The sequence below is a fragment of the Rissa tridactyla genome, chromosome 9 (genome assembly GCF_028500815.1).
Source record: "Rissa tridactyla isolate bRisTri1 chromosome 9, bRisTri1.patW.cur.20221130, whole genome shotgun sequence".
In the NCBI taxonomy this organism is placed as follows: Eukaryota; Metazoa; Chordata; class Aves; order Charadriiformes; family Laridae; genus Rissa; species Rissa tridactyla.
In genome coordinates, this window is record NC_071474.1 from 18,802,647 (window position 1) to 18,828,179 (window position 25,533).

The 25,533-nt window shown below is 41.8% G+C and overlaps 1 protein-coding gene across 3 annotated transcripts in view; it reads right to left on the reverse strand.

Moving 5' to 3' along the window:
* Positions 1 to 25,533, reverse strand: part of RORA (RAR related orphan receptor A) — a 381,362-nt gene that overhangs the window by 24,410 nt on the left and 331,419 nt on the right. For all 3 annotated transcript variants that reach the window (XM_054214151.1, XM_054214149.1, XM_054214150.1), the window contains one exon: positions 4,758 to 4,843. In XM_054214151.1, the coding sequence (XP_054070126.1) occupies positions 4,758 to 4,843 (86 nt within the window). The remainder of the gene's footprint in view (positions 1 to 4,757; positions 4,844 to 25,533) is intronic.

The following is a 25,533-nucleotide window of genomic DNA, read 5'->3' on the forward strand; positions in this document are numbered from 1 at the left end:
GGCACAGGCTGAAATGCTGATCTCATGTTTGGTCTTTTGACAAATTTTCATTTAATGAATTGATTCCTACAGTTCATTAACATACCCACTTCCACTTCTGTATACACATATGTCTTAATTAGCTGCTCATTGGCTGTTTAATTACAAGAAAACAGCTGACAGCTGCCTTGCTGCATCCTAATGGCAGACGTTTTGGAATGACTGTATGCAAGCCTGTGACAACAAAGGTTTATTCATAATCCCATGATTTATGGCTAATACTTAAAGACTTCCACGTATCATTAAGTTTTGCAATATTCTGAGCAATTAACAATTAGTTGGGGGATTCATTCTTTTACTGTTTTCTAAAGCAAACTATCGCAAATTTTCTTCAAAGATCCATCAGAAAAATACACTGTCACATGAAAGACAGGTGAACATTCAAATTGGATTTTTAACCCTTTTATAACAATGAGCACATATTTTAGCTGTAGAGGGAGGAGAGTGCTGCGACAATATTGTTTAATAAACTTTGTTAATAAGGCATTTGATAACAAAGTTATAGTGCCACCGAAAACAGAAAAAAGGTTGAGTTTTATATATGTAATATAAAAGACAGGAGTGAGACTGTGTTTATCAGGTTATACAAGGCTTCTGACTAGCCCTGTCTGGAACATGGCTCATCTCTTTTCTAACACATTTTGCTTGAAATTGACTAGGCAAAAAAATAAAAAAAACCCACAAAACACTTCAAAAGCCTGAACTGGATGTAAATGTTTGCAACTCCAATATGACACTTCATGTTCAAGAGAGTAATGAAAAACTGGCTAGTAAAGAAAGCGAACGAATGAAACGAATGAACAAAAGTAACGCGAGATGGGAAGTGAGAATACACCAGGTATTGTTTTCTGAGGTAACAAACAAGGACATTCCTTACAGTTAGAATGAACAAAACCATCTTAGCTGGTAAAAGACAGACGAGACAACAGCCGGTACCTATAGACCTTTGAAAATGCAAGAAATGCCCAGAAATGCCCCACATGGATGGTTTTATGAGACCAACTGTGTACAGTCAAGTGAAGAGTGGGCTCACACTAATGCAGCATTTGTGGGTCAGTTGGGCACGAACTGACGCTATTGACAGCAAAAGCAAGGAGCTGCATCTGCAAATTAAAAGACAGCGCTCATTGACAAAAAATTAATTTTAAACTAAATGCTTTATTGTGTCCTTTTGAAGCATTCAGGTATTTTCTGACGATGCTGAACTGGATTCAACTTTCATCTATGAGAAACGAATACAGAGGTGTACAAACCTGCCTCCCCAGCATGGTCCCTAATAGAGAGCAGAAGGTTGTTAATGGCTTCCCACAACTAATGGTTGAAGAGCTGCTCCATACAACACTAGTTTTTTCAGGAGTGCCACTACGCTAGTAGTATTTCCAATCTTACACAGGAGAATAAACTTTTCTTTCAGAGTCATGGTATAGTCTTTGTGTCATTCTTCACCACGCTTTGAGTAAAAGTCTTCTATGATTAATCTCGCCTTCCCTCTACCTCCATTATATGTTGTATACTGGGTATAGCAATGGTTGGATAGAAAAAAATCCTCTCTCACAATTTATTTTATTTGTAATAAGCCGCAGGAGCCCTCCTACATAAAGTCTAAAACAGACACTGGCTAAAAACTTAATTTTTTCACTAGTAGGGGAAAGAGGAGGGTGTGTTACATTTTATTTTTTAAAGGCAGATTCAAATTCAGCTGAAGAGGTTGATGGGGTTGGGAGTACTCAGTGACGTTTGTGCGAAACACAGCCACCAACATGATAGCAAGGTAGGAAATGAAAACTTCTCAAGAAACACTAACTGTCTTCATTATAAATCTTCAATTCTAGTTATGTGAGACATGATATAACCACAAAAACTGGTCAGGAAACTTTCAATGATGTGAAATGCGAGGGTCACGAACCTGTAGAAGTGCAACAGGATCAGCAAAAGTCAGTTTGACGGGAGCTTGTCTGTGATTTCATACGTGACACAGATCAAGACTGCAAAGTAGGTATTTCCAAATAAAACTTCACTTTAGATGTCAAATAAATTCTATTTCTGGTGGTTATTAGTATTTACATGGTAACGCTTAACATTACTAATAAGTAACATTAAAGTTCACATCAAATTGGAGTGAAAAACAGCAAGAGCTGAAAACATCCCACTTTGCTGCTGCTGCTGCCTGTGGATGATTGCTGGCAGGGCTGGCCTGGGAGGGCAGCAGTGCAGCCGCTCTCTTCTGAGCAGGAAGGCCCCGCTCCTGCAGGCTGCTGCACATGGATGGGTTTGTGGCACCTCTGCAGAACCTCACTCACTCCTCCGGGACCAGTTGTTGGTGCAGGACATCAGCTCCAGGAATCAAGAGCACAGGACTGGAAACTAGGTCTTCATAGCGAAGTACTTTTTACAACAGAAGGTTTAGTGTAAGATGAAGAGCAATGTAAGCATGCTCAAACCTGCAGGGATCATAGCCCCAGAAAAGCTGGGAAAAAACCCATACCATCCACACCTGGCTCATTTGGCAGGAGCCAAGCTATGCCAACTTTTTCACCAGCCAAAATAGTTCTGTTGGGTGAGACTTTGTTGACATTACTGTGGAAGAGCATAGCACAAACAAAATCCATCTGCTGCAGTAGGGCATTTTAAATGCTGTCTAGGCCGTCATTATTTAAACTCGTCCTGTGACTTGGGCCCACTATCACTCCCCTATCTGTTACTACTTGCAGGTCATCTGGGCTCTGGCATTAAAGAAGAGTGAGCTTCAGCGTTATTTCCCTCCTGAAAAGGAAATAACTTGGTTAACTAAGTTGATACTCCATGGCTTTAAAATTCTGCCTGAAATTATATTGCTAGAAAGCTTTGTTCTGCTACTCCACGAGAAGGAGAAAATGCCCAAACTCCATTGGGCCACTGTCTTTCTCAGGCACACTCTGCTTTCAAGGTTCAAATGGGTTTCAGCATGCTAAGCATATTTGCCTGCCTGCCTTCCGTCTGCCCTTTCCCATCAGCTGACCATTCTGGTGGGATTCTCGGAAGCAGATCGAGGATTGCACAGACCTCCCAGAAAACTCAATTTACACAGAATTTGAAGGAAAACCATTTGTTCTAAAACATAAGGAACTGCACGCGCATTCCTCACTATCAGGCTAGCATCTGTTGTTCTGACTGCTGGAACTACACAAAGGAATTGTCTCCTAATAACTCACATTTGCCTTTATTCCTGGGAAAGTACAGTCACTTTGATGGCATCTGTCCTTTCCTTTGGCAGCCTGTTCCTCTTCTGCAACAAGCCATGTTGAGAACGGCCTGTTTTCTGCACAGATGAGCATTAGCGTTACACTAACCTCAGTCCGTGGACATGATGTTCATCACGGATCTGGAGGCAGCCTCGCAGGTATACTGGTCCCAGACCATCTAAGGATTAAAGAGGTCTTGGACCTTGACCATAACTTGGTACTCTTTGACAAGACAGTCATATGGTGGAATTCTGACTGTGAATGTCTGCCACTTCACACAGCTGAAATTTGATAAATGCTGCTCAACCACATAAAACTTAAGAAAGTAACCATTTTATTATCAATGCATTTTTAGTGCATTTCCCATAGCAACAGCAGTTACAACGGGCAGAAGGTGCTGTCCGATATCATTCTAACATTCCTAGATTATTTTTTTTTTCTTCCTTCTTAGCAATACTTCCATGAGACTGAGAGACTGTGTTAATGAAAACAGAAAAATCTCCCTTGGAAAAACACAAAAGAAATCTCTATGATGGGAAAGCAAGGAAATTAGATGGGCTGTAGTATCAAGCATGGCAGGATAGCAGACTGGAAACTGTCATGAACACACATTCTTCACATCTAAAGCATAGAGTAATAGCGGAAAACCTATCAGCACGGGACTGCAACACGTACATACATGTAGACAGCAACAAGGTAGCGCACACTGTGCCATTCCCCAGCTCGCGCGGTAATTCCGTACTAGCGATAAAAAGGAGTGATTAGCTTCACAGCGCCTACTGTTAGCGTTGTCTGATTTAATTCTTGCTTGAGAGAGACAACCTAAACAAAATATAAATGCTTCTAGTGTAATCCTCGTTCACTGGAGTTACTAAAGGTACAAATCCAGCAGAAAATCCAAAGCCTAAACCTTAGAGAGCAGTGGTTGCAGTGCAAGGAACAGGCACTGCTTCCAGGACGACCCGAGCGTGCTTAACACCGGTAGCATGTGCTATTTGTGCAACATCATCTTCCACACCAAACAGAACAGATTTGTAACCATAGCCAATTACAAAAGAAAACTGGGAAGCTGGAGAGCTCTCGCGTATTTCAACACAGCTTCCTAGCAATTTACGAAGCAAAAATGGAGAGGGAGATTCAAGAAAGCGACAAACGCTCTCTCAAGTGAATCCGTAGAACAGAATCTTTGTGGTATGCTGGAAGCGGATCATCTTTCTGTGCCTCTTCTGCTTATTCACAGAGAGACAGTTTTCGGCACACACAGCACAACCGCATCATTTTCGAAGCTTGTCCTGAAATCTGTGTGTGCGTGTCACAAAAATGCCCTGTTTAAGACCCCAGTAAAACCAGTACTTCAGAACACCCAATCGATTTCACATTCCTTGAAATGGACCCCACTGATCCAACTCTGGCGCAATGCTTGCTCTTTAAAAAAGGGAAATAATCACTACCAAAAGGCTAAATACTGTTTTAAGACTTAATATTTTAGAAGCTTACCTTGCAGCCTTCACATGTAATGACACCATAATGGATTCCTGATGATTTGTCTCCACAGATCTTGCATGGAATAATTTCAATTTGAGCTGCAACAGAAGCACGCAACCAGTTAATTACATTTTCTTTTAAACACCTTATAAAAGCATTCCCTGATCAGCATTTGTACAGTGAAAACTAATAACCTGCTAAACATTATACTGCATTAACTATTCATTGCTGAACTGCAAGGGTCCCCTAGAGCTTTGGACTAAATTATGGCTGCTCGTTATATAATAGCTTTTGGGTTATTAAAATGGGTCATTTGAGAAGGTGTTTAAGAACCCACAAGAAGGCTAGAATCAGCATTTCAAAGCCAAAAAGAAGAGTAGAGTTCACATTTTGGCCAAAGAGCTAAGACGACACTAGAAAGGTTTCTTCCAGCCTTATTCCTGTGAGATCATAAAAGGTAATTTTGAAGTTTGTCCTGCCTGAAAATGAACGCACCACCTTTTCCAGAGGGGCCACCAGCATGCCGTCCAGTTCACATGACTGGCCAAATCCGAAAGAGAAGTAACAAGGTAAACAGCAACTGTGTTTTACACCAGAAATCCAAAATTCACATATCCGAATTGAAAATTATATATGCGTATTAGCTACCACAGAATAAATGAGGAAGGAAAACACAGCAGTATTCCAGTCAACTTACACAAAGGAGTCGGCACAGTCTGGAAAATGCCACAGAGATACGTCATATGAAAGCCCTGATATTTTTAACTCGAACTTCATACATATAAAACATACCTACTAGATTCAGTTTAATGTGTGTCAAAACTCTCTGCATGTATCAATCACAGCAACTTCCCACCTGAATACATGGATTAAAGCAGGGACTCCTGCATGCTTGGAATACCTCTTCAGCTACTCTCGGAGTGTGTGGCCACAGTCTTTTTGACAGCAAGTCTTTTTGGACAGGACCATGCCGAGGCCGAGCTCTACAGTATCAAAGACCAGCTGTCCACATTTTACATATGCTTGCTTGCATGTGCTCACAGAAATGCAGACTGTTCGCATTAGGTAGATAACCGAAAAATCCCAAGAAAGCCCTTTCTCTGCCGCAATGGTGTTAGGATCAGGCTACGTTAGTTTTCCTGAAGCGGCTTAGTCCGAGCAGGAGTACAAACGCACCTCTTGCCATGTCTCTAACTGTGACACATTAACAATCAGACGGGCTGCTGTCTCCTGTGAGGAACTGAAAACATTCACGAGATGCCCGTTTGTTTACGGCCTTTTATTTCATCCAGTTTATGGCTATCCAGACCATGACAACACATAAAATCGCATCTAATGCTGTCTTACAATGCATTAGCTTCACTTTAGTTGTACTCTTAACACCGTTTTCAAAAAGTCACGTCCACTCTTACAAATACTGCATTTTGCATGCCATTAAGCTCCTAACCGACCGCGTATTATTAAACCAGAATCATCTTCCAATGCTACTGTGTGCTCCGTTTCACTGCAGCCCAACATCATCGCTCAGGATCAGGCCCAAACTGTAAGATAACTATGAACCACGAGACCAGAAGACTTTTAGCACAGCACTGACTGTGCTAAAACATGCCTTCCAAATACTCTCCAGGCGACGTGAAATGCGATGCTCGGAGCAGCAGGGCAGTACCCGGATCGTGCCCATGGCTCCCAGGAACCCAACAGCAGCTACAGAGCTCTGCCGAGGAAAGCTGTGCCCAGCAGCTACGGCACCACATCCCTCTTTTCCTGACAGTTCCATATCAGCAGCTTTCAAAATATTTTCATACAGCAGGACACCACTTGCATCTGCTTCCATCACAAGGATCTTTGCATTCTTGATCTTTAATCCCCCACCTTCCCTCCAGCAACAAGACGACAGGCTGAAATTAAAAGGTCTCTTCAGGACACATAAGAAAGGAAAAACTTTTCCCCTGCAGTCCTACAAAAACTATTTTAATTTCACTTTGCTCTCAGCTAACACATTAAACACAATGGAGCAGGAAGTGAACTAATAAAAGGAAAAAAATAAAGTGTATGCCATTTTATTAATGTGTTGCATTCATTATTTCTAAAGCATCACAGGTTTACAAACAAAGCGTGGAGCAGAAGGGGCAGCACAACCCCACTTTACACCTACGAACTGAACAACAGGCTGACACTGACAGAAACTCAGAATTCAGAGAGCAATCCTGTGGGCAAATTCTGGAACAGATCTACTGATTCCCAGTTGTGTCTTTTCAATATCTGCTTATTTTTCTACTCTGCTAGAGTGAATCAGCAGCCTTCTCCAGCTCCTGTGACACGGTAGTGACAAAGCTGGCCTCAACAGCTACATGGCAAGGTATTTTTTACATTTCACTTCTATATACATAATTACTGCCTTATTTTGAATAGGTACGATATAATTGGATCTTGTTTATCTACGATCTCCAGCACATTAGTTAAATCACCCATGAAGCCTGTCTATGCAATCCCTATTTCTTAAGCAACAGGACATTTGCGGAGTGTTTCTGAAGGAATGTAACATGCCTTCAAAGTGATGGCCTAAAGCTAGGTTACTAATAGTCTAAAAGGTGCCATAATTAGTCCCAAATGCATTTTCCAGGGTGCTTTACTGTTAGAAGAGAATCTCCGCGGATTCACAGGCTCCAGCTGTGCCAGCATTTGCCAACCGTTGTGCGTATGAGCAGCGGCACCAAATCAGGTATAATTTTAGAATTCCAGATTTCCTTGAATTTACATCTTCAAGGTACTCACTTTCAATGAAGCACGCAGCACTTAAAACTGCAACTTACCTTTTCACTCTGAGATACAGGACAGTGGGATGAAACTCAGAAGCATAAATCGTTGGGGACTGCCACCACCAATTGTGTTACAAATTAACGCAGGGAAAACCATCAGATCAATTACTGCTCCACGTGGGTGCCTTTGCTAATCAACTCATTGAAATGGAATCCCTGTCACAAGTTCATACACTTTCCATACAGCATGAAAGGACTTAAGACACTTTAAACATACTAAATGCAAATTGCCTATGCCAAGATCATGCATTTTTCTTACGAGGGTGAAAATATTTTCCCCACTTTTAACTTTGACATGCAAATATGTACTTGCTAAAACCTTGTTCTTATGCAAACAAGGCAGGTGGGAAATATTTTTACACGTCAAGAATATGTTCCAACTTGGTTTCTCACATTCCCAGAGTTACTTAAAGCTCCCTACTGTGCTCACATTAATTGTACCTGTTCTGTGCTTACATATATTTATACGGTATATTTTCCAAGATTATATAAAATACTCTAATTCATGCTTTAGACTAGAATTAGCCTAAATTACAGTTTACAATTTCTGTCTCCTGGGGTGGTGCTCGGGCTGATTCTGGTTCATGCATGAGCAAATCATTTCTTAAATACGAACTGCAGAAAAAAATAAACTCTTGTGGTTGCTTGGAAACCGCTACAGATACCCAGGTGACAGATGTAGTTTGTATTCCCAGATTAAAGGCCTAAGAATCTTTCACACCCTGAAATAACAGTGCTCCAGAATACTACCAAGGATGCCCTGTGCCAAAGGCAGCCATGAATAGGAATAAAAACCCAAACAAACCACAAATGCAAGCTCAAGTACAGAGACCCACCACAAGCATCGAACAAGTTGCTACAGAAACGGCTCCTGCGAGAGAGAAGTGACCACTAAGGGCTGGAGGTCGCCATCATCACGGACTGATGTCAAACACAAGGCAAATTCGCCTCCATAGCAAAGGGCATCTGACACCCACTAAAATCTCTCAGCATACGTGGCTTGAACTTGTAGCTGTTCCTATCACTGCAGTGCCTGGTAATCTCCCTTCTGCTGTAGCATCATATGATCGTCATTCTACAGCATGAAAATTGAGTGTAGACACTTTGATTTGCTCAAAATGAGACAGAACAGGAACTTGAGCCCAAGTACTACAGGGGGGAAAAGCCTGTGTTTTTCCCCTGAACTTTTCTTCTTCCATCCCCTGTGTCTTCACTTGGCAATTGTGTGAAGTAGCTCTGGTATGCTTAAATTACATGATTGCCTCCACCTAATTCCTAGTCAACTTGCCTACCAGACAACCAGAGAGAGCACTAAATGACATCTTTTGTTGGCATCTGGAACAAAAGAATATGCCTTATTCCCTCCTACTCCAGGCTTCACTTCTTTCCCCAAATCTGGAACAGTTTCCCTGGGCTCGCCTGCCTTTTTCAAGCTCCCTGTCCCAACCAAGCCCCCTAGACAGCCTCTCCCTCTTTATTAATTCCCGCATCATGAAATGCTGCTTTATTTCTCATCTGGTTTGAGCAGTAGAGGAGGAAAGAAATCTAATTCTGTGTTTGTAAGGAAACGCTCAGTATGAGCTCATCATAATCTTTAGTTTCTTCCTTTCTAACTCCTTGGGCAGGCTCCACTCGGCACAAGAGCCCATAGAGCCAAGTAAAGCACGGGGCACCTCTCTCCCCAGTTCTGCCATTTAAGCAGAAACACACTGAACCTCAACACAAGAAAATGCACTACCAGTCCGCCCCAAAGAAAACATTTTTCAAAAGAAAAAATTATTTTCCAAAGACAGAAGTTTTTCCTCCCCTTTAGTGTGTCTGAATGAAATGTTTGTTCCTAGTGAATTAATTGTCTAGAGGTGGAAAAAGGATTTCCCCATTCCTCCTCCTGCCTTCACCCTGTTATTTTAAAATTGTACATTCACACACATCACCTTATTTTTTCCAAATTCACAACAGGTATCAAATCTCAGACTTGGTATCCTGGGAAGGGCTCTTCAACGGAAGCAAAAATGGGTCCCCATTCCTTTTCCCCATTGCCTTTTAGGTGAGATTCACCTAGCTGACCTGAGCTACCTTGAAAGTTAGGTAATTAGCTGAAGTTAATTGTCGTCTGCTTCTAGAATGATGAAGGGAGGAAGAAAGAGAGAAAAAGAAAGGGAAGGAGAAAAAGAAAGTGAGAAGGAAAAGGGAGAAGGGGCACAATGATTCACCTCATTCAAGACAAGCGAGATGAACCCCCGAGTGGAGATGCCTCCTCTCCACTCATCAGAGAAAGAGTTTAACAATGCCTTAATCACCTTTTAGAAGGTGAAAGTCAGGTGAATCCTACCGCCTCTTACTATTTCTGAATTTAAAAATTAGCATTTTCTGGAAAGGAGAACCTGTGTAGGAAGCGTTCCCTTTCCCTCCTGTGGTACACAGGGTCCCTGTCGCCCATGCACGCTGCACCATTGAGATAAGATCGTTTCTGCGGAGCTCCCCACCACAGCTCCCACGGCAGCAATATCAAGAAAGTTCCAGGTATACATATTCTTTTTTTACTCAGTAAAGATGGACTTAAGCACATAGCGGTTAGTCTGTCAGAGCGGTCTTTATTTCTTAAAACCTCTATGGGCACTGAGCATGGTCTTTCTCTGACCCACCAGCTTCCTGGGGAGAGCACCCTCACCCAACCTGCCAGCTGAGCTGAGGACGTTCCTCGAGGCTCCACGTGGGGTAGGTACAACAGCCAGGACTGCCCCTGGGGTCTCCTGGGTCCCGGGGTGCTGCTGAAGAAGTTATCCCTTCTTTGCCTGCAAGAAAGGTTTAAATTCCTTTCCCTGAACACAGCTTGGCCTGTCCCCTGCTCCACAGGGTACATACAATTTCGCAGGTAATTCAGAAGGGCTTTGAAGTAAATATGATACATATACAAATTGGGCTAACCTGCTTCTGAAGGGATGCAGTTTGTGCCAGACATCACTGCTACTGCTGTTTGTAAGTATATTGATTAAATTAGGAGGCATACATATTCACTGACATATTCATACATATTCATTGACTCAAACAAGGGTACTGCATGTAATGTGGTATTTAAAGCAACGTAATATCTGATCACAAACTGAATTAACAAGGAATGATTTTACTATATAATATTCTAATCTTCCTGCATTTTCAGCTTCATTACCTAAATAATTTGCTCTGTCATGTACCCTAAGTAATTTGAGCCGGCTGCAAATTACTTGTCTCCGAACACCTGCAGCTTACAAATGCTGCAGTTCTACTAAACTGAAAGCCAGTGGCAGCACAGCTCTGCCCGTGCCATTAACATACTACGTTAAGTGACCATCTGTCCACTCTGATATATTAAAATACTTAAAGCCCGTGTACTTCAAAGGATGACGGCTGGTTGGTAGATGTCTGGGGCATTTTTGGAACACAAAGTAAGTGTTTTGATCATGAGCTGATGGAATTTACTTGCCCAGTCCTTGTGTGGAAGGTTTGTTTATTCTAGATACAATCCCCACCATAACGGCTTTCTGGCCAGGAGCAGACCCACTGGAGACTGCAATGATATAGCTAGTAACAAGTAGCTCCCGAGAAGAACCAACAGGGCCTGGTATCCTAGAGATTCATGTCTCACGGTTGGATTTTCTGGGGTCCAGTAAGGTTGATATTCCAGCAAAAGCCTTCCCAGCATGTGGGACGTTCCTTACGTCTTTCTCTCCTTTATAGATTCTCCTGTCCGCAGCTGAGCTCAGGCTGCACAGTAGCCCTCAGTGGAGTATTACCTGGGCATCTCTCTGGGTATGTTTTTCAATTTTCATGAAACATGTAGGAACACATCTTTGTGACTGCTGATGGTCTTAAGCTTGGCTGAAATGGTTTTGGAAACAAGGAGAACTGGGGTGATGGGCAGAAAACCAGACAAACACAAACAACCTCTCCAAGCCTTGTTTCCTTAGGAAATCACACTAGTAATAAAATAAAATAAATATTGAGGTTATGCTGGTATAAATCCTTTGAAGTCTGTGGGTGTGATGGGTGGAGTAGAAACGAACACGGCCACCAAAGTATTAATTAAAAGTAAAGTATGAGCAACACCTCAAACACACATGGCAGAGATGCTGCAATGCCACGACCAGATCCTTGGGCCTGAGCACAGCTGGATCCCTCTTAGGAGCTCACCTGACAGTGCAGCGCAGCACTCTGTAACGCTAAAAACACGCGGCTTCAAAAAGTATTAAAGGAGATGCACGATAAATAGTACGGAACAACGTGAGCACTTTTGGGGCTTGCAAGACTGACTTTCAGGAATAAATCTAAATTCTTTCAACCTCTGTTACTGATTTCGACATGTCAAAGGGAACAGTGCAATAAGAGCTCATATTCTCATGCCAGAATCACTGACGTTTATGTTTATTGTTTTACTTTAAGCCAAAAGATTTTATTTTTAAAAAACTATTTATTTATTTAAAGAACTAAAGCTTTGCATGAAGCACTGGTTTCAATGAAGATACTTGGAATGCCTAATAAAAGAAGGGTATATAAAAAGTGGTTTGGATTCTCCAATAGGCAAAACTATTTCTGTGTTGTGGTGAGGTCTCTATGTATATTTTTAATGTTACATTCAAACAGAAAATTGCTGAAAAACCTTAATAGACCATCATAATATTCTTAATTCTTATAAAGAAAAATTAAACCAAAAAGAAATCCCAACACAAACAATCTAAGACTTCTGCAAGCGTTCAGGAGCACAAACAAGCTAAAAAATTATTTAGGGTTTTCAGAGGAACTCAGAAATACGATGTTTGCTCCCTCTCAGTCATGTGTGCAACACTAAGTGATTTTTATTTTCCTTCTGTGTAACAGTCATCTCTCTCCACTGTCTTGGCTTTATCCATCCAGAAATATTATCATTCTTTTTAGACCCAGCAATGCAACTTGATATCTCAACACGTGTATCACCAAGCAACTGAAGACATATTTTTCCTTGTACTTTTGAGGAAAAAAGACCAACAATTTAGTTTGCAGCTGAAAACTAGATGATTTGATTTTCCTTGTTGCAGGAATGACAGGCAGCGACAACCGGAGCTTGGGACTCTGGTCACATAATGAAACCATACCACAGACCAAACTGTAATACCAAACCACTGACCTACAGAGCCTAGGCTCAAAATAAGCAGGACTGACGCATCCAGATGTGTTCGGTTGTCCAGGAGAAAAGTCGTTGATTGAAGGATCAATCTCTTGTTACTTGCCGGGGCATACAACTAACATCTTCCCAGTTTGTGAAGTCTAGGGAGTTGTGAAAGCTCCAGCTTTGTTACTACTTTCATGAACTTAAGTCAAATACAAACCATGAAGATGGCTGAAATATACACCAAGAGATGTACACTGTAGCAAGACGGAGAATAACAATACTCACTCTTTGGAGGAGAAGATAAAAACATAGAAAAAGCAAAGCACCAACTCTGAGGGATTTTTTTACCTTTTTTTTAAGGTTTTGAGGTAAAACTACCTCAAATTTTACCTTTTGATAGTGGAGGAGAAGATTCACTTACTAGGGACAACACACAGGCACAGTAACAAGACATAGTAACCAAACTTAGTGGCAAAGAACAGGGAAAGAATGAAGGGGAAAGTGTTGCTATGCAGTGCCCTATGCGTTTCAAACCCAAAGCATTTGAAGACTACTTTGATTTTTTCTATATGGCCAGAAGGGACTTCCAGATTTCACGAAACACCGGTTTTGTCCCATAATATTTTGACTTGTCACTTTCCTGCTGGCTCAGGTGCTTATGAATAAGCATAGAATCGTTTTGGTTGGAAGAGAACTTTAAGATCATCAAGTCCAACCATTAACGCAGCACTTCCAAGTTATCGCTAAACCATGTCCCTCAGCGCTCCGTCCACCTGACTTTTACATACCTCCAGGGATGGCGACTGCACCAGTTCCCTGGGCAGCCTGTTCCAGGGCTTGACAACCCTTTCAGTGATTTTTTTTTTTCCTAATATCCACCCTACACCTCCCCTGGCGCAACCTGAGGCCGTTTCCACTTGTTACTTGGGAGAAGAGACCAACCCCCACCTCGCTACACTCTCATTTCAGGGAGTTGTAGAGACATTTAACCATTTTATTCCCCTCTTCTTCTCTTACTGAAAATTAACAGTAGTTATACTGGCTATGATGAACGCAGTTTGGAGTATGATTCATTTGAAGACTAGGCTAAATGTAGTTCTTGTTAAATAAAGCAATTCAGAAAAACAGTTTTTCACGAGAAAAGAAAACACACTGACACTGCAATCATATGATTCTCTTTAATGAAATATAATAGAGTTTTAATCAAAGCTCTGAACTGCATGTCAAGAAATAGATACTATAATCCTCATTCTAGTGCTGATTTGCTGTGTGAATGGGGATGCTAGCTGGTGTCTCATTTTCTCTATCTACGTAATCAGGATAATCATTCTTTGTCTCTACCTCTACCTACACCTCTCTTAGGTGTCTGGTACTTACTGCCAAATCTTGGGTCTTGGTCTTACAACCCAAGAAACTAGCAAGCAGACCTCCAGACAAACAACTCTCCGGTGCTTTGTGTTGCTTAGATAGAAGCCGCCACAAAACTATGTAATAGTACTGCTAGTTGTCTCCATTTTATTAGGTTCCTTTTTTAAATTTTAAAAACAGAGCTCACAGGTTTAATTACACAGCTACAAAACATTGCTCTTGACAAAACTAGACAAAATACAAGTTGTAGAAGCAGCACAGGTGTGAGCTACTACCACAGTAACTGCCAAGGCTGACCACTTCTGCTCTGATCTGCTACGGCATTTATTCAGTAAGCAACAAGCCAGTGCTTACATCGATCCACACTGTAGGTTTTTACAGGATTCTAGATTTCACTTGGGTTTTCCTCTTACAGATAACCACTGACCTTGGGCATCTGTGAAGAGAAACATCTGCAGCAGGGCCATGAGCACAGTTCTACTATGATACCATCTATACCATGCCGCCGCACTGATAGAACAAACCAATGCATAGTCTGTCAAATAATAAAAAGGAAAAAAAAGAAGTGAGCTGGTAGGCCAAGATGCTCGAGCACTTTGAGGCAGGGGAAGTGCCCTTATACACTCAATCTCATGAGGTGTCTCGTAGCCTTTGCAATTTATTTTTCTCTTATATCGGGAAAAGCAAATCTACGCCGATTTATCTTTCCTGGTGTCTGCATGTTGATCTTTGTTTTTGTAGTATCAATGGAGAGGAAAACAGACAGTGAAATTTGCAGGAGAACTTAATTCAGAGTATATTTATTTGCTGGAGCTAGCTGGACAATACTAAATGCATTCTCCCCACTCCCACCAAGAAGAAACCTGTCCCCAAAAGCTTGAAGGTATTTGTACTTCTATCCCATTTCACAATTCTCTCAAAGAAACTAATAAAGACATGATTTTAATAAAGAAAGTCTTTTAATACGGTAGCATTTCAGAGTAAAAAAATCTAAATTACCTCTGACATTTCCTCCACAGATTAATGCACAGACCCCCCTTTTATCTGAAGTTTCCTACTCTTTAAGGTTGGACCTGGCCTTCTGAAGACTGGAATTTTGTTAACTCCAACACTGCTCTCCTACCTTCTTTTCCCTAAATAAAGGTACTGGCTTAGAGGAACATCTCCATGTTTCTGTTTATTTGCATGCACCAGGAAAACAAAGAAGAATTTACCAACCACTTGCCTATTTTAAGCACCATTTAAGCAAGTCATCTAGAAGTACCACAGCACAACCTTTACTTGAATCGTTTTTCATAGGCTGCAAACAGTCTTAAATGATCAACACTTAGAAGGCAATCATTTTAGTCCCTGTTACAGAGCGTATAGCTGCTGTATGCAGGATTATGAGAGTAACTCGGTTGCTAGCTAAATTACATTAGCATTCATTAAGGAAGGATCTTTTAGAAAGTGGTAAACGGGTATTTAAGAGTCTTAGACTTCCTTTTATGCAATATGAAACCTCAGTCATTTGATTTTGTTAAGAAGCTACATCCATTTGTGCTATCCATTTGCAAAATTACACCTCGGTTCAATGGTCTCATTAGGCTATCTACTAGCACAAATCAAATGACGCCTACAGTTACTAGATTAAAAAAAAAAAACAACACCCGGGAAAGCTAATAACTTGCAACACAGTGTCAAAATTTTTAACAATTTCAACTAAACTCATTAACAAGGTGACAGGCTCCTGAATTGTTAAGGGGACATTAGGTCAACGAGACTACAGCACCAGCTAACTGCGGGTAATGCTGCAATTTCATTCTTTCTACTCACATGCATGTAGATTTCAGATCTAGCATTAATAATTCCTGATCCTACTACTTAGGAGGTTGTCTCTGATTAGCAACCCATCAGCGCCACATGTTCTCTATCACAATGCACACACTTTCCTTTATACTTACTGTTCAGCCAAGTCAAGTTCCACTTTAATAGTTCCCTCGAGATAGGAACAGTCAGTTTGGAAAACGGAATATGAAACGAACGCGGAAGAGGTAAAAAAGCAGGGGGGAACCCAGTAAGGTAAGCGTCCCTTTAAACACAGGGTTTGTCAGGCCATTTTGCCAGCCTGCACGGATTTTATTAAAAGTTTGGCATCTACAGAAATTGCAGGATGTTTCACTGTGTGTATTGAGAAATGGGACTTTGTACGATGAAGTTAAAGCCAGGCAAACATGGCTGGTGCAAAAGCCACTTCCTTACAAGAGTGCTGCACTTTGATGAAAAACCACTCAAAACCTGAATTTACTTCTAGAAGAAAAAGTTGCAGGGAAAAAAAAAAAAAGAAGTATTTCACCCAGATGAGAAACTCCATCATTCTGAAGTGACTACATCTGCATTTTTAAGATACTTTCTTTTTCTTTTTGGCTGTACATGAATTTGATGTCATTAAAAAGGCTTCCTTTGATGCTGTATGCCAAGTAGAATCATTAGTTTCTCACAAAGGTGCGCTCTAAACGTCTAGTTTAAATTTTCATTTTCAGATGATTCATCTAAGAGATGAACAATAACAACCAAAACCAGCTTCAGAACTCTAAACAATAAAAAGCCTTTTAGCTGCACTCACTCGTTTATTAACTCCCTCCAACACCTCCTTTACGGATTCGCATGGCAGCCAACGCCAAGCATGAATTCTGCAACTCCTTCTGCGATTTATGGCTATTCGAAGCAAACCACGGCCAGACTCCCCCCAGCCTGACAAAAGAGGTTCTTCTGAACTCTGTAGCCTGCATCTTTTCTAGGTGACGCGGGGTCACTTTTCTTATCCAAGGATGCTTTCCCTTGACAGTGTTTCAAGTGCGTAAGTGTTGTTTGGTCACAGCTCCTCTTCACGAGTCCTCTCCAGAGGTCATTAGAGGATTAATAGAACCAAGGGACACTCCAGAGGAAGCCGCATCCTCAGCCAACATAGCTCCAGCTATTCCCCTAGCTTTTGAAGGGAGGAGCACAAAATAGATTAATTATATCTACATTTCCTCCAATTAAAAAAAAAAAGTCACTGAAGTCCAAAACCAATCAACAATTTACAGCTGATATATGTTTCCCAATACATATGAAGACACTAGGAAGTACAGACATTATCAAGAGCTTACCGCCTTTTTTGTGATAGAGGGTCAAATCTCTGCTGAACAAATAGCCATGCTTTCCTCTCCAAGAAAGATGCTTCTTTCGACCCCTGTCCCACCTCAGAGGGACCAATATTAGCGTATATGTGGGATCAAGAGGAAGGTTACACCACTTCTACAACAACTGTCTAGAAGACAGCCTGGACAGTGAAAACCAGATGCAGAGTATAATTTTGCTGTCGCTCTTGCCTAACACCTGTACAACTTCTCTGAGCACCTGATTATACTGCTTTGAGGAGGAGACCTACACACTCCCCACACACTGACCATTTGCTCAAGACAACCTGGGTAAGTCGCATGGCCACTCGCCAGCCCCTGCTACCACACAGGTCTATAGAAACAGACACCTGCAGACACCGCACTAAGTATGGCCATACGTGCCTCCTGCCAATTTTTACCTCCCGGCAGCTTTCGTACGAGTCTCCCATCACCTAGAACGGGCTTTACAAGGCAATTTTGTCATGCTGCAAACTGACGTTCTTCCCCTTCTCTTCACTATTGACTGCATCACTCTGGTTTCATGGTGACAGAACTTTCTTCTTTGTAATCTTAGCAGTACTTTATTGACTTGAATGAAGTTACAGGATGGTCCTTCATTTCCGTGAAGCAGGCTGGGGCCGCTTGGTTGGCCAAGGACCGAGGGAACCCGCGGGAGGGCAGCCAGCTCTGCCTGTCTGCAGCCGGGCACCCAGTTTTCTCTTTCCTCAGATGTTCTCTTGTAGGAGGGCACAGGAGGAAACCTGTCCCCAAAAACTGCACCAGGAGGGAGAACGTGCAGGATGATATCAGAGGAGATGGAAATTTTATAGGCTCTGGTTTACAACAAAATAAAACCACCATCAGTCTATCAAACAGTCTCAAAAACACTCCTGAGAGCGGTTCTCTTCTCCAGAGAGAAAGTTTTTTTCCCCCAACACGTTCTTCAAACCATGTATTACAGTGCTGTCCCCCACCAGCCATGCTCATGCCATCTCCCTGGACTCAGCTGTTTCGGTGATTCTTTATATCATCGTGATGACTGTATACACGATCTTCAGTGTTTGAAAACTTCATTTCATGACAAGGATCACGAAAGAAAAAAATGTAGTTGCCCACAAAAATGTTTTGGAAAATTACCAGCTTGTGAAAAGGTCTCCCAAAAGCTCTTCCTTTGCCACAATTAGATTAGGTGCTAAGACCGTCATTAAAACCCTTTCTTTTGCCTACTCATTTCATAGCATTTAATTTCCCGCCTCTCAGTGATTAAACCAACTGAAAGGTAGCAGATAAAGCAAGTTTGCTTGCTGTTTCAAACAGATATATTAATGCTTTACACTTAAAAAGCTTTCAAAGTTTCTTCAGATGCTGATTAACAAACATTGTACATAAACCCACGTCTCAGGTCAGACTGTGGCAGCAGGTATGTGACTGAAACTTACTCCAACAGCTCGACTGCAATGCTGTGTGCACAGGATACCTCCATTGCATACATTAAGGAAGCTTAAAGTTAAGCTTCACATATTTAAACACTAACAAAGTCTACTTAATGGCAGTCTTCAAAATAACAGTGGCCTCCTAATCTGCTGGAGATAAAGAAGTGCCAAGATTAATGATTACATAAGTGCCTGGCAGAGCCCAGAAACAATAATCAGCTCTTCTGTTGTTATTTGTGTACAAAGGCTATTAGAGTCATCTGACATTCCAAAATCCAATTTAAAGTTGTTAAACCCCTTTCACGTACTTATTTGAGGTCGGAAAATGGAGAGGTTCGAAAAGGGAAAGGAAGGGTTTGATTTCCTAATTCTTTACCCCTTACTGATTCTGCTCTAAGCCAAATCTCTCTTTAAGAAATGCAAAAAAATAAGCTTTTAAACAATGCCTGGAGTAACCAATATTGCTGTTGAAGGAATAATACCAATAAAACCCTAACATGCTTAGATAGCAAATTTCAAAATAATGACTACAAGCAAATCAAGAAACTATTCTATAGGAAAAGACCCCGTTGAGTTGAGGGTGTCACTGACAGCAGCTGCGCAACTCAGGATAGTGGCCGCATCCAGTGAATCAGCAGGGTGGGAAACCACAGGTGCTCCGGCACCAAGCCCCCATCTCAGTCCGGTAACGGACTGGGTGAGAATTCACTCCCTGGATCCACACAGGCACAGTACTGTGCGACAGACACCAGACCACGCTTCGCAAAATAAGGCCAATGACGGGTCTGACTGCAGCCTCTCTAAATATCATACACTCAAGCCCTTTTCCACAAAAATCCTTTAAAATTTAAAACAACCCTTTTTGTTCCTGACAGAAGACTGAAAAGCAAGTTTAGAAACAAACCAAAAAAATTGGTCTTTTCCTGGTTCCTACGTTGCTCCTTCGCCCCCACAGACGACTCGGAGAATGGGACAAGAATAAAGGTGGCCATGTCCCTGCCCTCTCCACGGTGCAGCGTCCTCTTGGTGGTGACTTTCTCTCCTATCAGAGAGAGAGGCGAGGTGACAGCTGTCATTCAAGTTAATGATGGTAATCACAAGAATATGTGTAAAGGAATGGCAAGATGCTGACCGTCACAAGCAATCTTGCATAGCAGCAGATTCGCAGCAGGCTTTCTCTTTCCCCGTGGTGACATCAGTAGTAAAATGGCCTCAGTTTCTCGTACAGCAGAACAGAACCATTATGGAATATGTGTAGAAGTTTTTCCTTTATGGCTGCGAAGTGATTTTCTGGTGCTCCCTAAGGTAAAGTCAATTAAGTGATAACTGCATCTGTGCAGAGAGTATTCAAAATGCTAATACCCCCACCCAGATAAGTCTTCAACTTTGCCTGCTTATTTATCTCCAGCTCTTAGAAATTATTGCCATGAATGCTCCAGTGCCTTCACCCATTATCTTTGCAATCCTGCTTCTTCCTAACAAAAAGGCAAAAGGCACGATCCGTAAGAGCTGTACCACTCTGACCACGCCGGGGGGTAAAATGATACAAGCAAAGAAGCACGTATCAAAGAAGCTGATCTACTGCAGTGGAGCTACTGGCGTATTTTGCTGCTCTCAAAGCTTGCTCAGCTTTTCATCTAAGTTATAGAGGTAAGAAAATCTGCTATGCCATCAGAGGCTCACATACTCTAGAAATAACAGCAGTTTGCATCATGAATTATCCAACATGATTTACTACTCAGGGGAAAGAAAAGCTATCCTGTTTGGTGTTGTGCCATTTGGCCATCAGACTCTAAAATTGTAATGTTTGTTACCTCTGCAATGGAGATAACACAATACTGGTCTCAGGCATCTGGCTCTAAGATGGCTTCATTACCTCAACATGGGATGACTCATGTCAGGTAAGTCTCTGGTCACACATGTTCAACATGTCCCCATGTTTTTAAGTGAAAAAAACCCAACCCACATCAAAGCTGAAAAACCTGGTACTGAAAACAAAGGATGATGTACTGACTTACCATCAACATCTATACAAATGCCTTAATACTTTATTACTTTCATTTATAAAAATCATCAAATTGCAAGATGGCTACCAAAAAACCCCAAGCAGAGAATGCTGACATCTTTTTCAAACAAGTCTGACAGTACAACAATGAGAAGACAATCCCATGTCCCACAGAACCAGGCAGAACAGGCACACTGGGTAGAATATGAGTATGAACAGGCTATTAGAGAATAAAGTGATTGAGTCAAGTATTGCTAAATGCATTTGACAGATTAAACGGCAAAGCTTGACTTATTTCACATGGTTAACACTAGGTTCTAAAGCCCAAATCGCCCCAAAAGGTAGAAGCTGGCAAGTACGAATGTATTGGTTTTGTGTTTCCTCAAATAAAGAAGGCTTGATAAAAGTTAGAAGAAAATTATAGAAACAGCACCTGTATTATTGCAATAATTTTATCCAAAGACAATCCAAACTATTTAATGAGGTAAGCTTCATCACTCTGTCAGGACAAGAACGTAACCAGAGCTGAATGAAGCCACACAATAATTTACCGAGAATGACGAACATAATCTCTCAACCCTTTCAAGACAGTCTTTACCCATCATTCTTGCTGATGTTTCTTCCTATGCTTGTGCTCTGCACGCATCAGAAAACAGACAGGAACGAATGCCAGGCAACTCCAAATTCGTACAGTTTTAACACTGTACTATTTTAAAAGGCTCTCAACAGTCAGTTACTATACCGGCCTTGATACAGACCCAAAGCATTTAACCAGAACTCCCCCATTCCTAGTCTCAGAAGAATACTTGCAGCACAACTTTGATTATCCAAAGCTCCCAGGGGACAAATGGAAGCAGAGATAAGCGGGGGAGCAGCCAGAGGTCTTCTGAGAATAATGGAAGTGAAAGGAGAGGAAACAAACTCCACAAAGAACGGTTGGCTCAGCTCAGCCCTAAAGTTTCCCTATTCCTGAATGGAGCATTCATTAAGTAAAATAAGCTTCTCTAAGCAAGCATTCCAAATGACAGTAAAAACCATTTGACAAAGCGAAGAATTATTGTCCGTTTTGGTATTTGACTCTCCAGAGAGAGAGGTGGCTGTTGTTCTTACTGTGACAATCTATTAACCAGTGGTACAGCTGTAACAACGCTCACAGTAGCACCTCAATGATTAACGAGCAGACAGTTTCCACATCGGTGTTTCTCAAAGTATTATTCAGAAAACATTGCTAGAAAAAATTCCAAGCAAAATAAAACCCACAAACAGATCTATCACAAGCCTTAACATCAGGGCAGAACATCCATGTAGAAGCAATCTGTTTGGGGAGTTGCGGGTGCTTCATACAGAAAGTACAAGTTTTTATTTATACTATTGCAGCACAAGTTAATGCCAATTAAGTAGGAGAGTCACTTTGGATTTAGCACAGAACCTGGCCCAGGGCACTGGCACACAGAATAGAAATAAATACTAATCATGCTTGCTCACACTGAGAGGATTAGATAACTACAGACGTAGGAAATTAAAACCACAACAAGATGACCCCACGCTCATGATTTCCCTGTTGTACCAGATCAGTCAATATGAATAATCGACAATGCAAATTGAAATCCTCAGATAAAAAACAATGGTTTTACCGCTTTATTTCTCTTCACTTGCACATAAATTGAGTTGACTATCTCTGACAATGCCATAGTTTAATATTCTAAACACACTATCTCCTTTAACAATGCCTGGAATAGAAACAAGCTGCTGAGCCAGATCCTCAAGGGGTGAAAATCAACATTGCTACACTGCCTTCAGTGGAAGCACATTGATCTCCACCAGCTAAAGCTTTGGGCCCTAGTGGGCAATTAGGTTTCTATTATATGCTAATTTAAATAACGTACCACAGAACATTCGCTGTACAATAAAGCAAGCCTACATTCTTCTGTGGAGAAGGACAAGCATTTGCTGTGGCACGATGAGAGTGATGGATGCTGGTTTCAAACAGCAGGATGAAGTTTCGGTATAAACTACTCCTCACAATAACATTTTTAAACCTGCAATTACTCATGCTATACTACTCGAGGAAGCCTGTAATTATTTGGTAAGTTCTTACCAATGCCTAGTCTAGATCATAATTGCTAACACTGCCTCCTTCAAAGGAGCTAGTGACTATGTTAAAATCTGGTTTTTGTTAGGTTCCTACTACACAAAGTGGCTGTGCCGTGATCTATTCAGTGGAGGAGGAAAACCAAACTGATTTATGTCCCAATCTTGAGCCTCTGAGCAAGGCCCGAACAAAAAAACCAAATACAACAATCCCACACACGTTTCTTTTGAGAATTCCGAGATGGCCGGGTTGGAACAGGGACCATGGCTGCAGCTGATACAGGCCAGAGTTTTTTCGCAACCGAAGTTTATGGCCCTGAGGACCATCTTCAACACCCTCTCACTCTCCCACCGAGGCCTCGGCTCCAGCCAGAAGATGAAACAGAAAAGTGGGGGAACAGGATTCAGCCACAAAGACAGCAAAAAAAAGATTTTCAGGGGGTCATAGGGCAGTTCAGGTGAAAAGTGATCATCCTCATGTAAAAAATTTTAACAGCAGGTGTTAAAAAAATGTTTTGTTATCTTCTGTAGCAATTTCTTAAGTACAAGAACTTCTATCAGTCTCCTTTGAAACGTCATTGGCACCCTTCTTCCTGCCTTACTCACCAACAACCAAGTTATTAGCATGCCAAGGTCCCTACTTAAAGTTTTATGGACTTTTGATGTAGTCAGGATGAGGACATCATTCCACACTGACTGGTTCTCCTACGTTGCAGCCCTTCAAGCGAAGCAGCAGGATTCTATACGCACTGTGTTTTGAAAGCTGAAAGCACACCTCGGCACAGCAATTTGGAAGTTCTGCGAACACCTCTTTTGAGAGAGGGGTCAGCAAAACAGGGGGTTCTCCCCATACATGTAACTCTCATGTGAAAGTCACAGCAGAAAGCTCCTGGAGATAACGCTCCAGCTAGAGACTAAAAAACAGGCACACAATTCCAATTTGCCTTGTTTTCTTTGGAACCACTCAAGGCAGAAAGGCAAAAAAACGTAGGCTCACGTAAGTCAAAGTGGTGCAAGGTGAGATGTGTCATTAAGCCACATGTAATTCCCTTTATAAATGTACTTATTCCAGTAATAGCACTCTTCTCTGGTTGCATTTGTAACTCCTCGGAAATAGTTTAATTTCAAAGAGAAAAAGCTTATAGAGTCAAGCATTTTTAATGGTAGCAGCCACACAAGAAAAACTTGCCAGGCAGGGAAGCTCTAAAATGTCACCACAGTAAGAACTCCCCCACGCTCTGGACTTCCCAGCTGCCCTGTCACCGTGCTTTGGGTGGGCTCTACAGCCACCAGGAAAATCCAAAGCATCCAACCTCCACTCAGAAGAAAGGAGAACCTAGGACTGATTTTGGTTAAGGTTTTGATGCCCAACAGGAAAAGGAGGGTACAGAGCTCGACCCCACTAACTCCACAAGCATTTTAGCCAGCAGAGAAACCTCCAGGGAGCGAAGGGAGCTGGCTCCCCTCCCTCTCCTCCCTGCACAGAGAGGGCCACACGAGGGAAAAACTCGGGCTGAAACTGTTCTTTGGGGGATTAACTTTAACCTGAATCAGTTTCCTGACTTAATTCCCCACGTGACAGCGGAGATGCTGTTTGTGCTCGCACAAGGGAGGGGTGCGTTTGTTTGGCAATGCCAGCTTATGGGAGGTTAAAACGCTCACAGAACTAAACTGTTAGTCTGCTAAATCGGTAAGAAGAGATCTGGGGTAGCAGAAGGCACAAGGAACTCGGGGTTGGTTTTCCAAGAAACAGAATAGTCTATGAATAAGTCATTGGTTTCTATGTCCAGTATTGCTGTGAAACTTTAAGCAAGTCACTTATTTGATGTGTCAATTCCTCAGCTGTGAAATGAGGACAACGCTTTCTTACATCACCCCAGTGTTGTAAGTTGAAAATTAATGACTGAGGTACTTGGACACTCTGGTGCTGTGGCCAAGTCAGTACGCAGCTCCAACAGCGGAGTGATTACCGACAGGGAGGGGCTAAGGAATCAACGTATTATTTTTGGTGGACTATTTCCTTAGAGGATAAATGAGAGTAACTGCTACTTACTTGATTGCAAGGAATTGAAAGAGCTCTCTGTAGCTCCCTCGTGGGTGGACACCTGAACAATTAAAGAGCTATGACCTAATTTTAGTCAGAAACCTTATGTCACAAGGAATTTACAGGGAGGCGTCTTCTGTACGTGCAAAAATAATTGCACTGTGGAAGGACAGTTGACCAATGTGTTAATTTAGCTGTACAACATTTAGGGATAGACTGTATCCCATTCTCCTTCCTCATATTCCCAATTCCAAAATTTATGACCGTAAGAGATACAACTGCATGATACAAAATGTCCTAGGATTAGGACTGAAAGAAATTCTGTGAACACACTGCCTCCAGCATCAGAATGGCGGGATCAACTTGAGGAAGCTTACAGGAACAGAAACATAAGGATGGCAGGTAATGTTATAATCAAATCTCGCCTTCTGTGTGATAGAAAGGATGGAGTATCATCCAACGATACTGGAAGGCACTTCTTTTTAAAGTGCCGTTATTATGCACCTAGAGCCATCAAGCAACAGAAAACACTCCCCAATTCTAACAGAAGTTGTTCCAACAGCTTGTTTTCCTCGCAGTTAAAACCTGTCCTTTCCTTCTAGCCTGAATTTTCCTTCTTGAAGAGGAATACGGGAAACATTTCTTCCTCTCTCAGGCTAATGCAGGATCGCGAAGATCTGACTTCAAGCCCCTGTGCCGTCACAAGGACTGTGTGTGTGAGCCAGGGCAAGTCACCTAACTATCAGAGTTGTACGTGTAT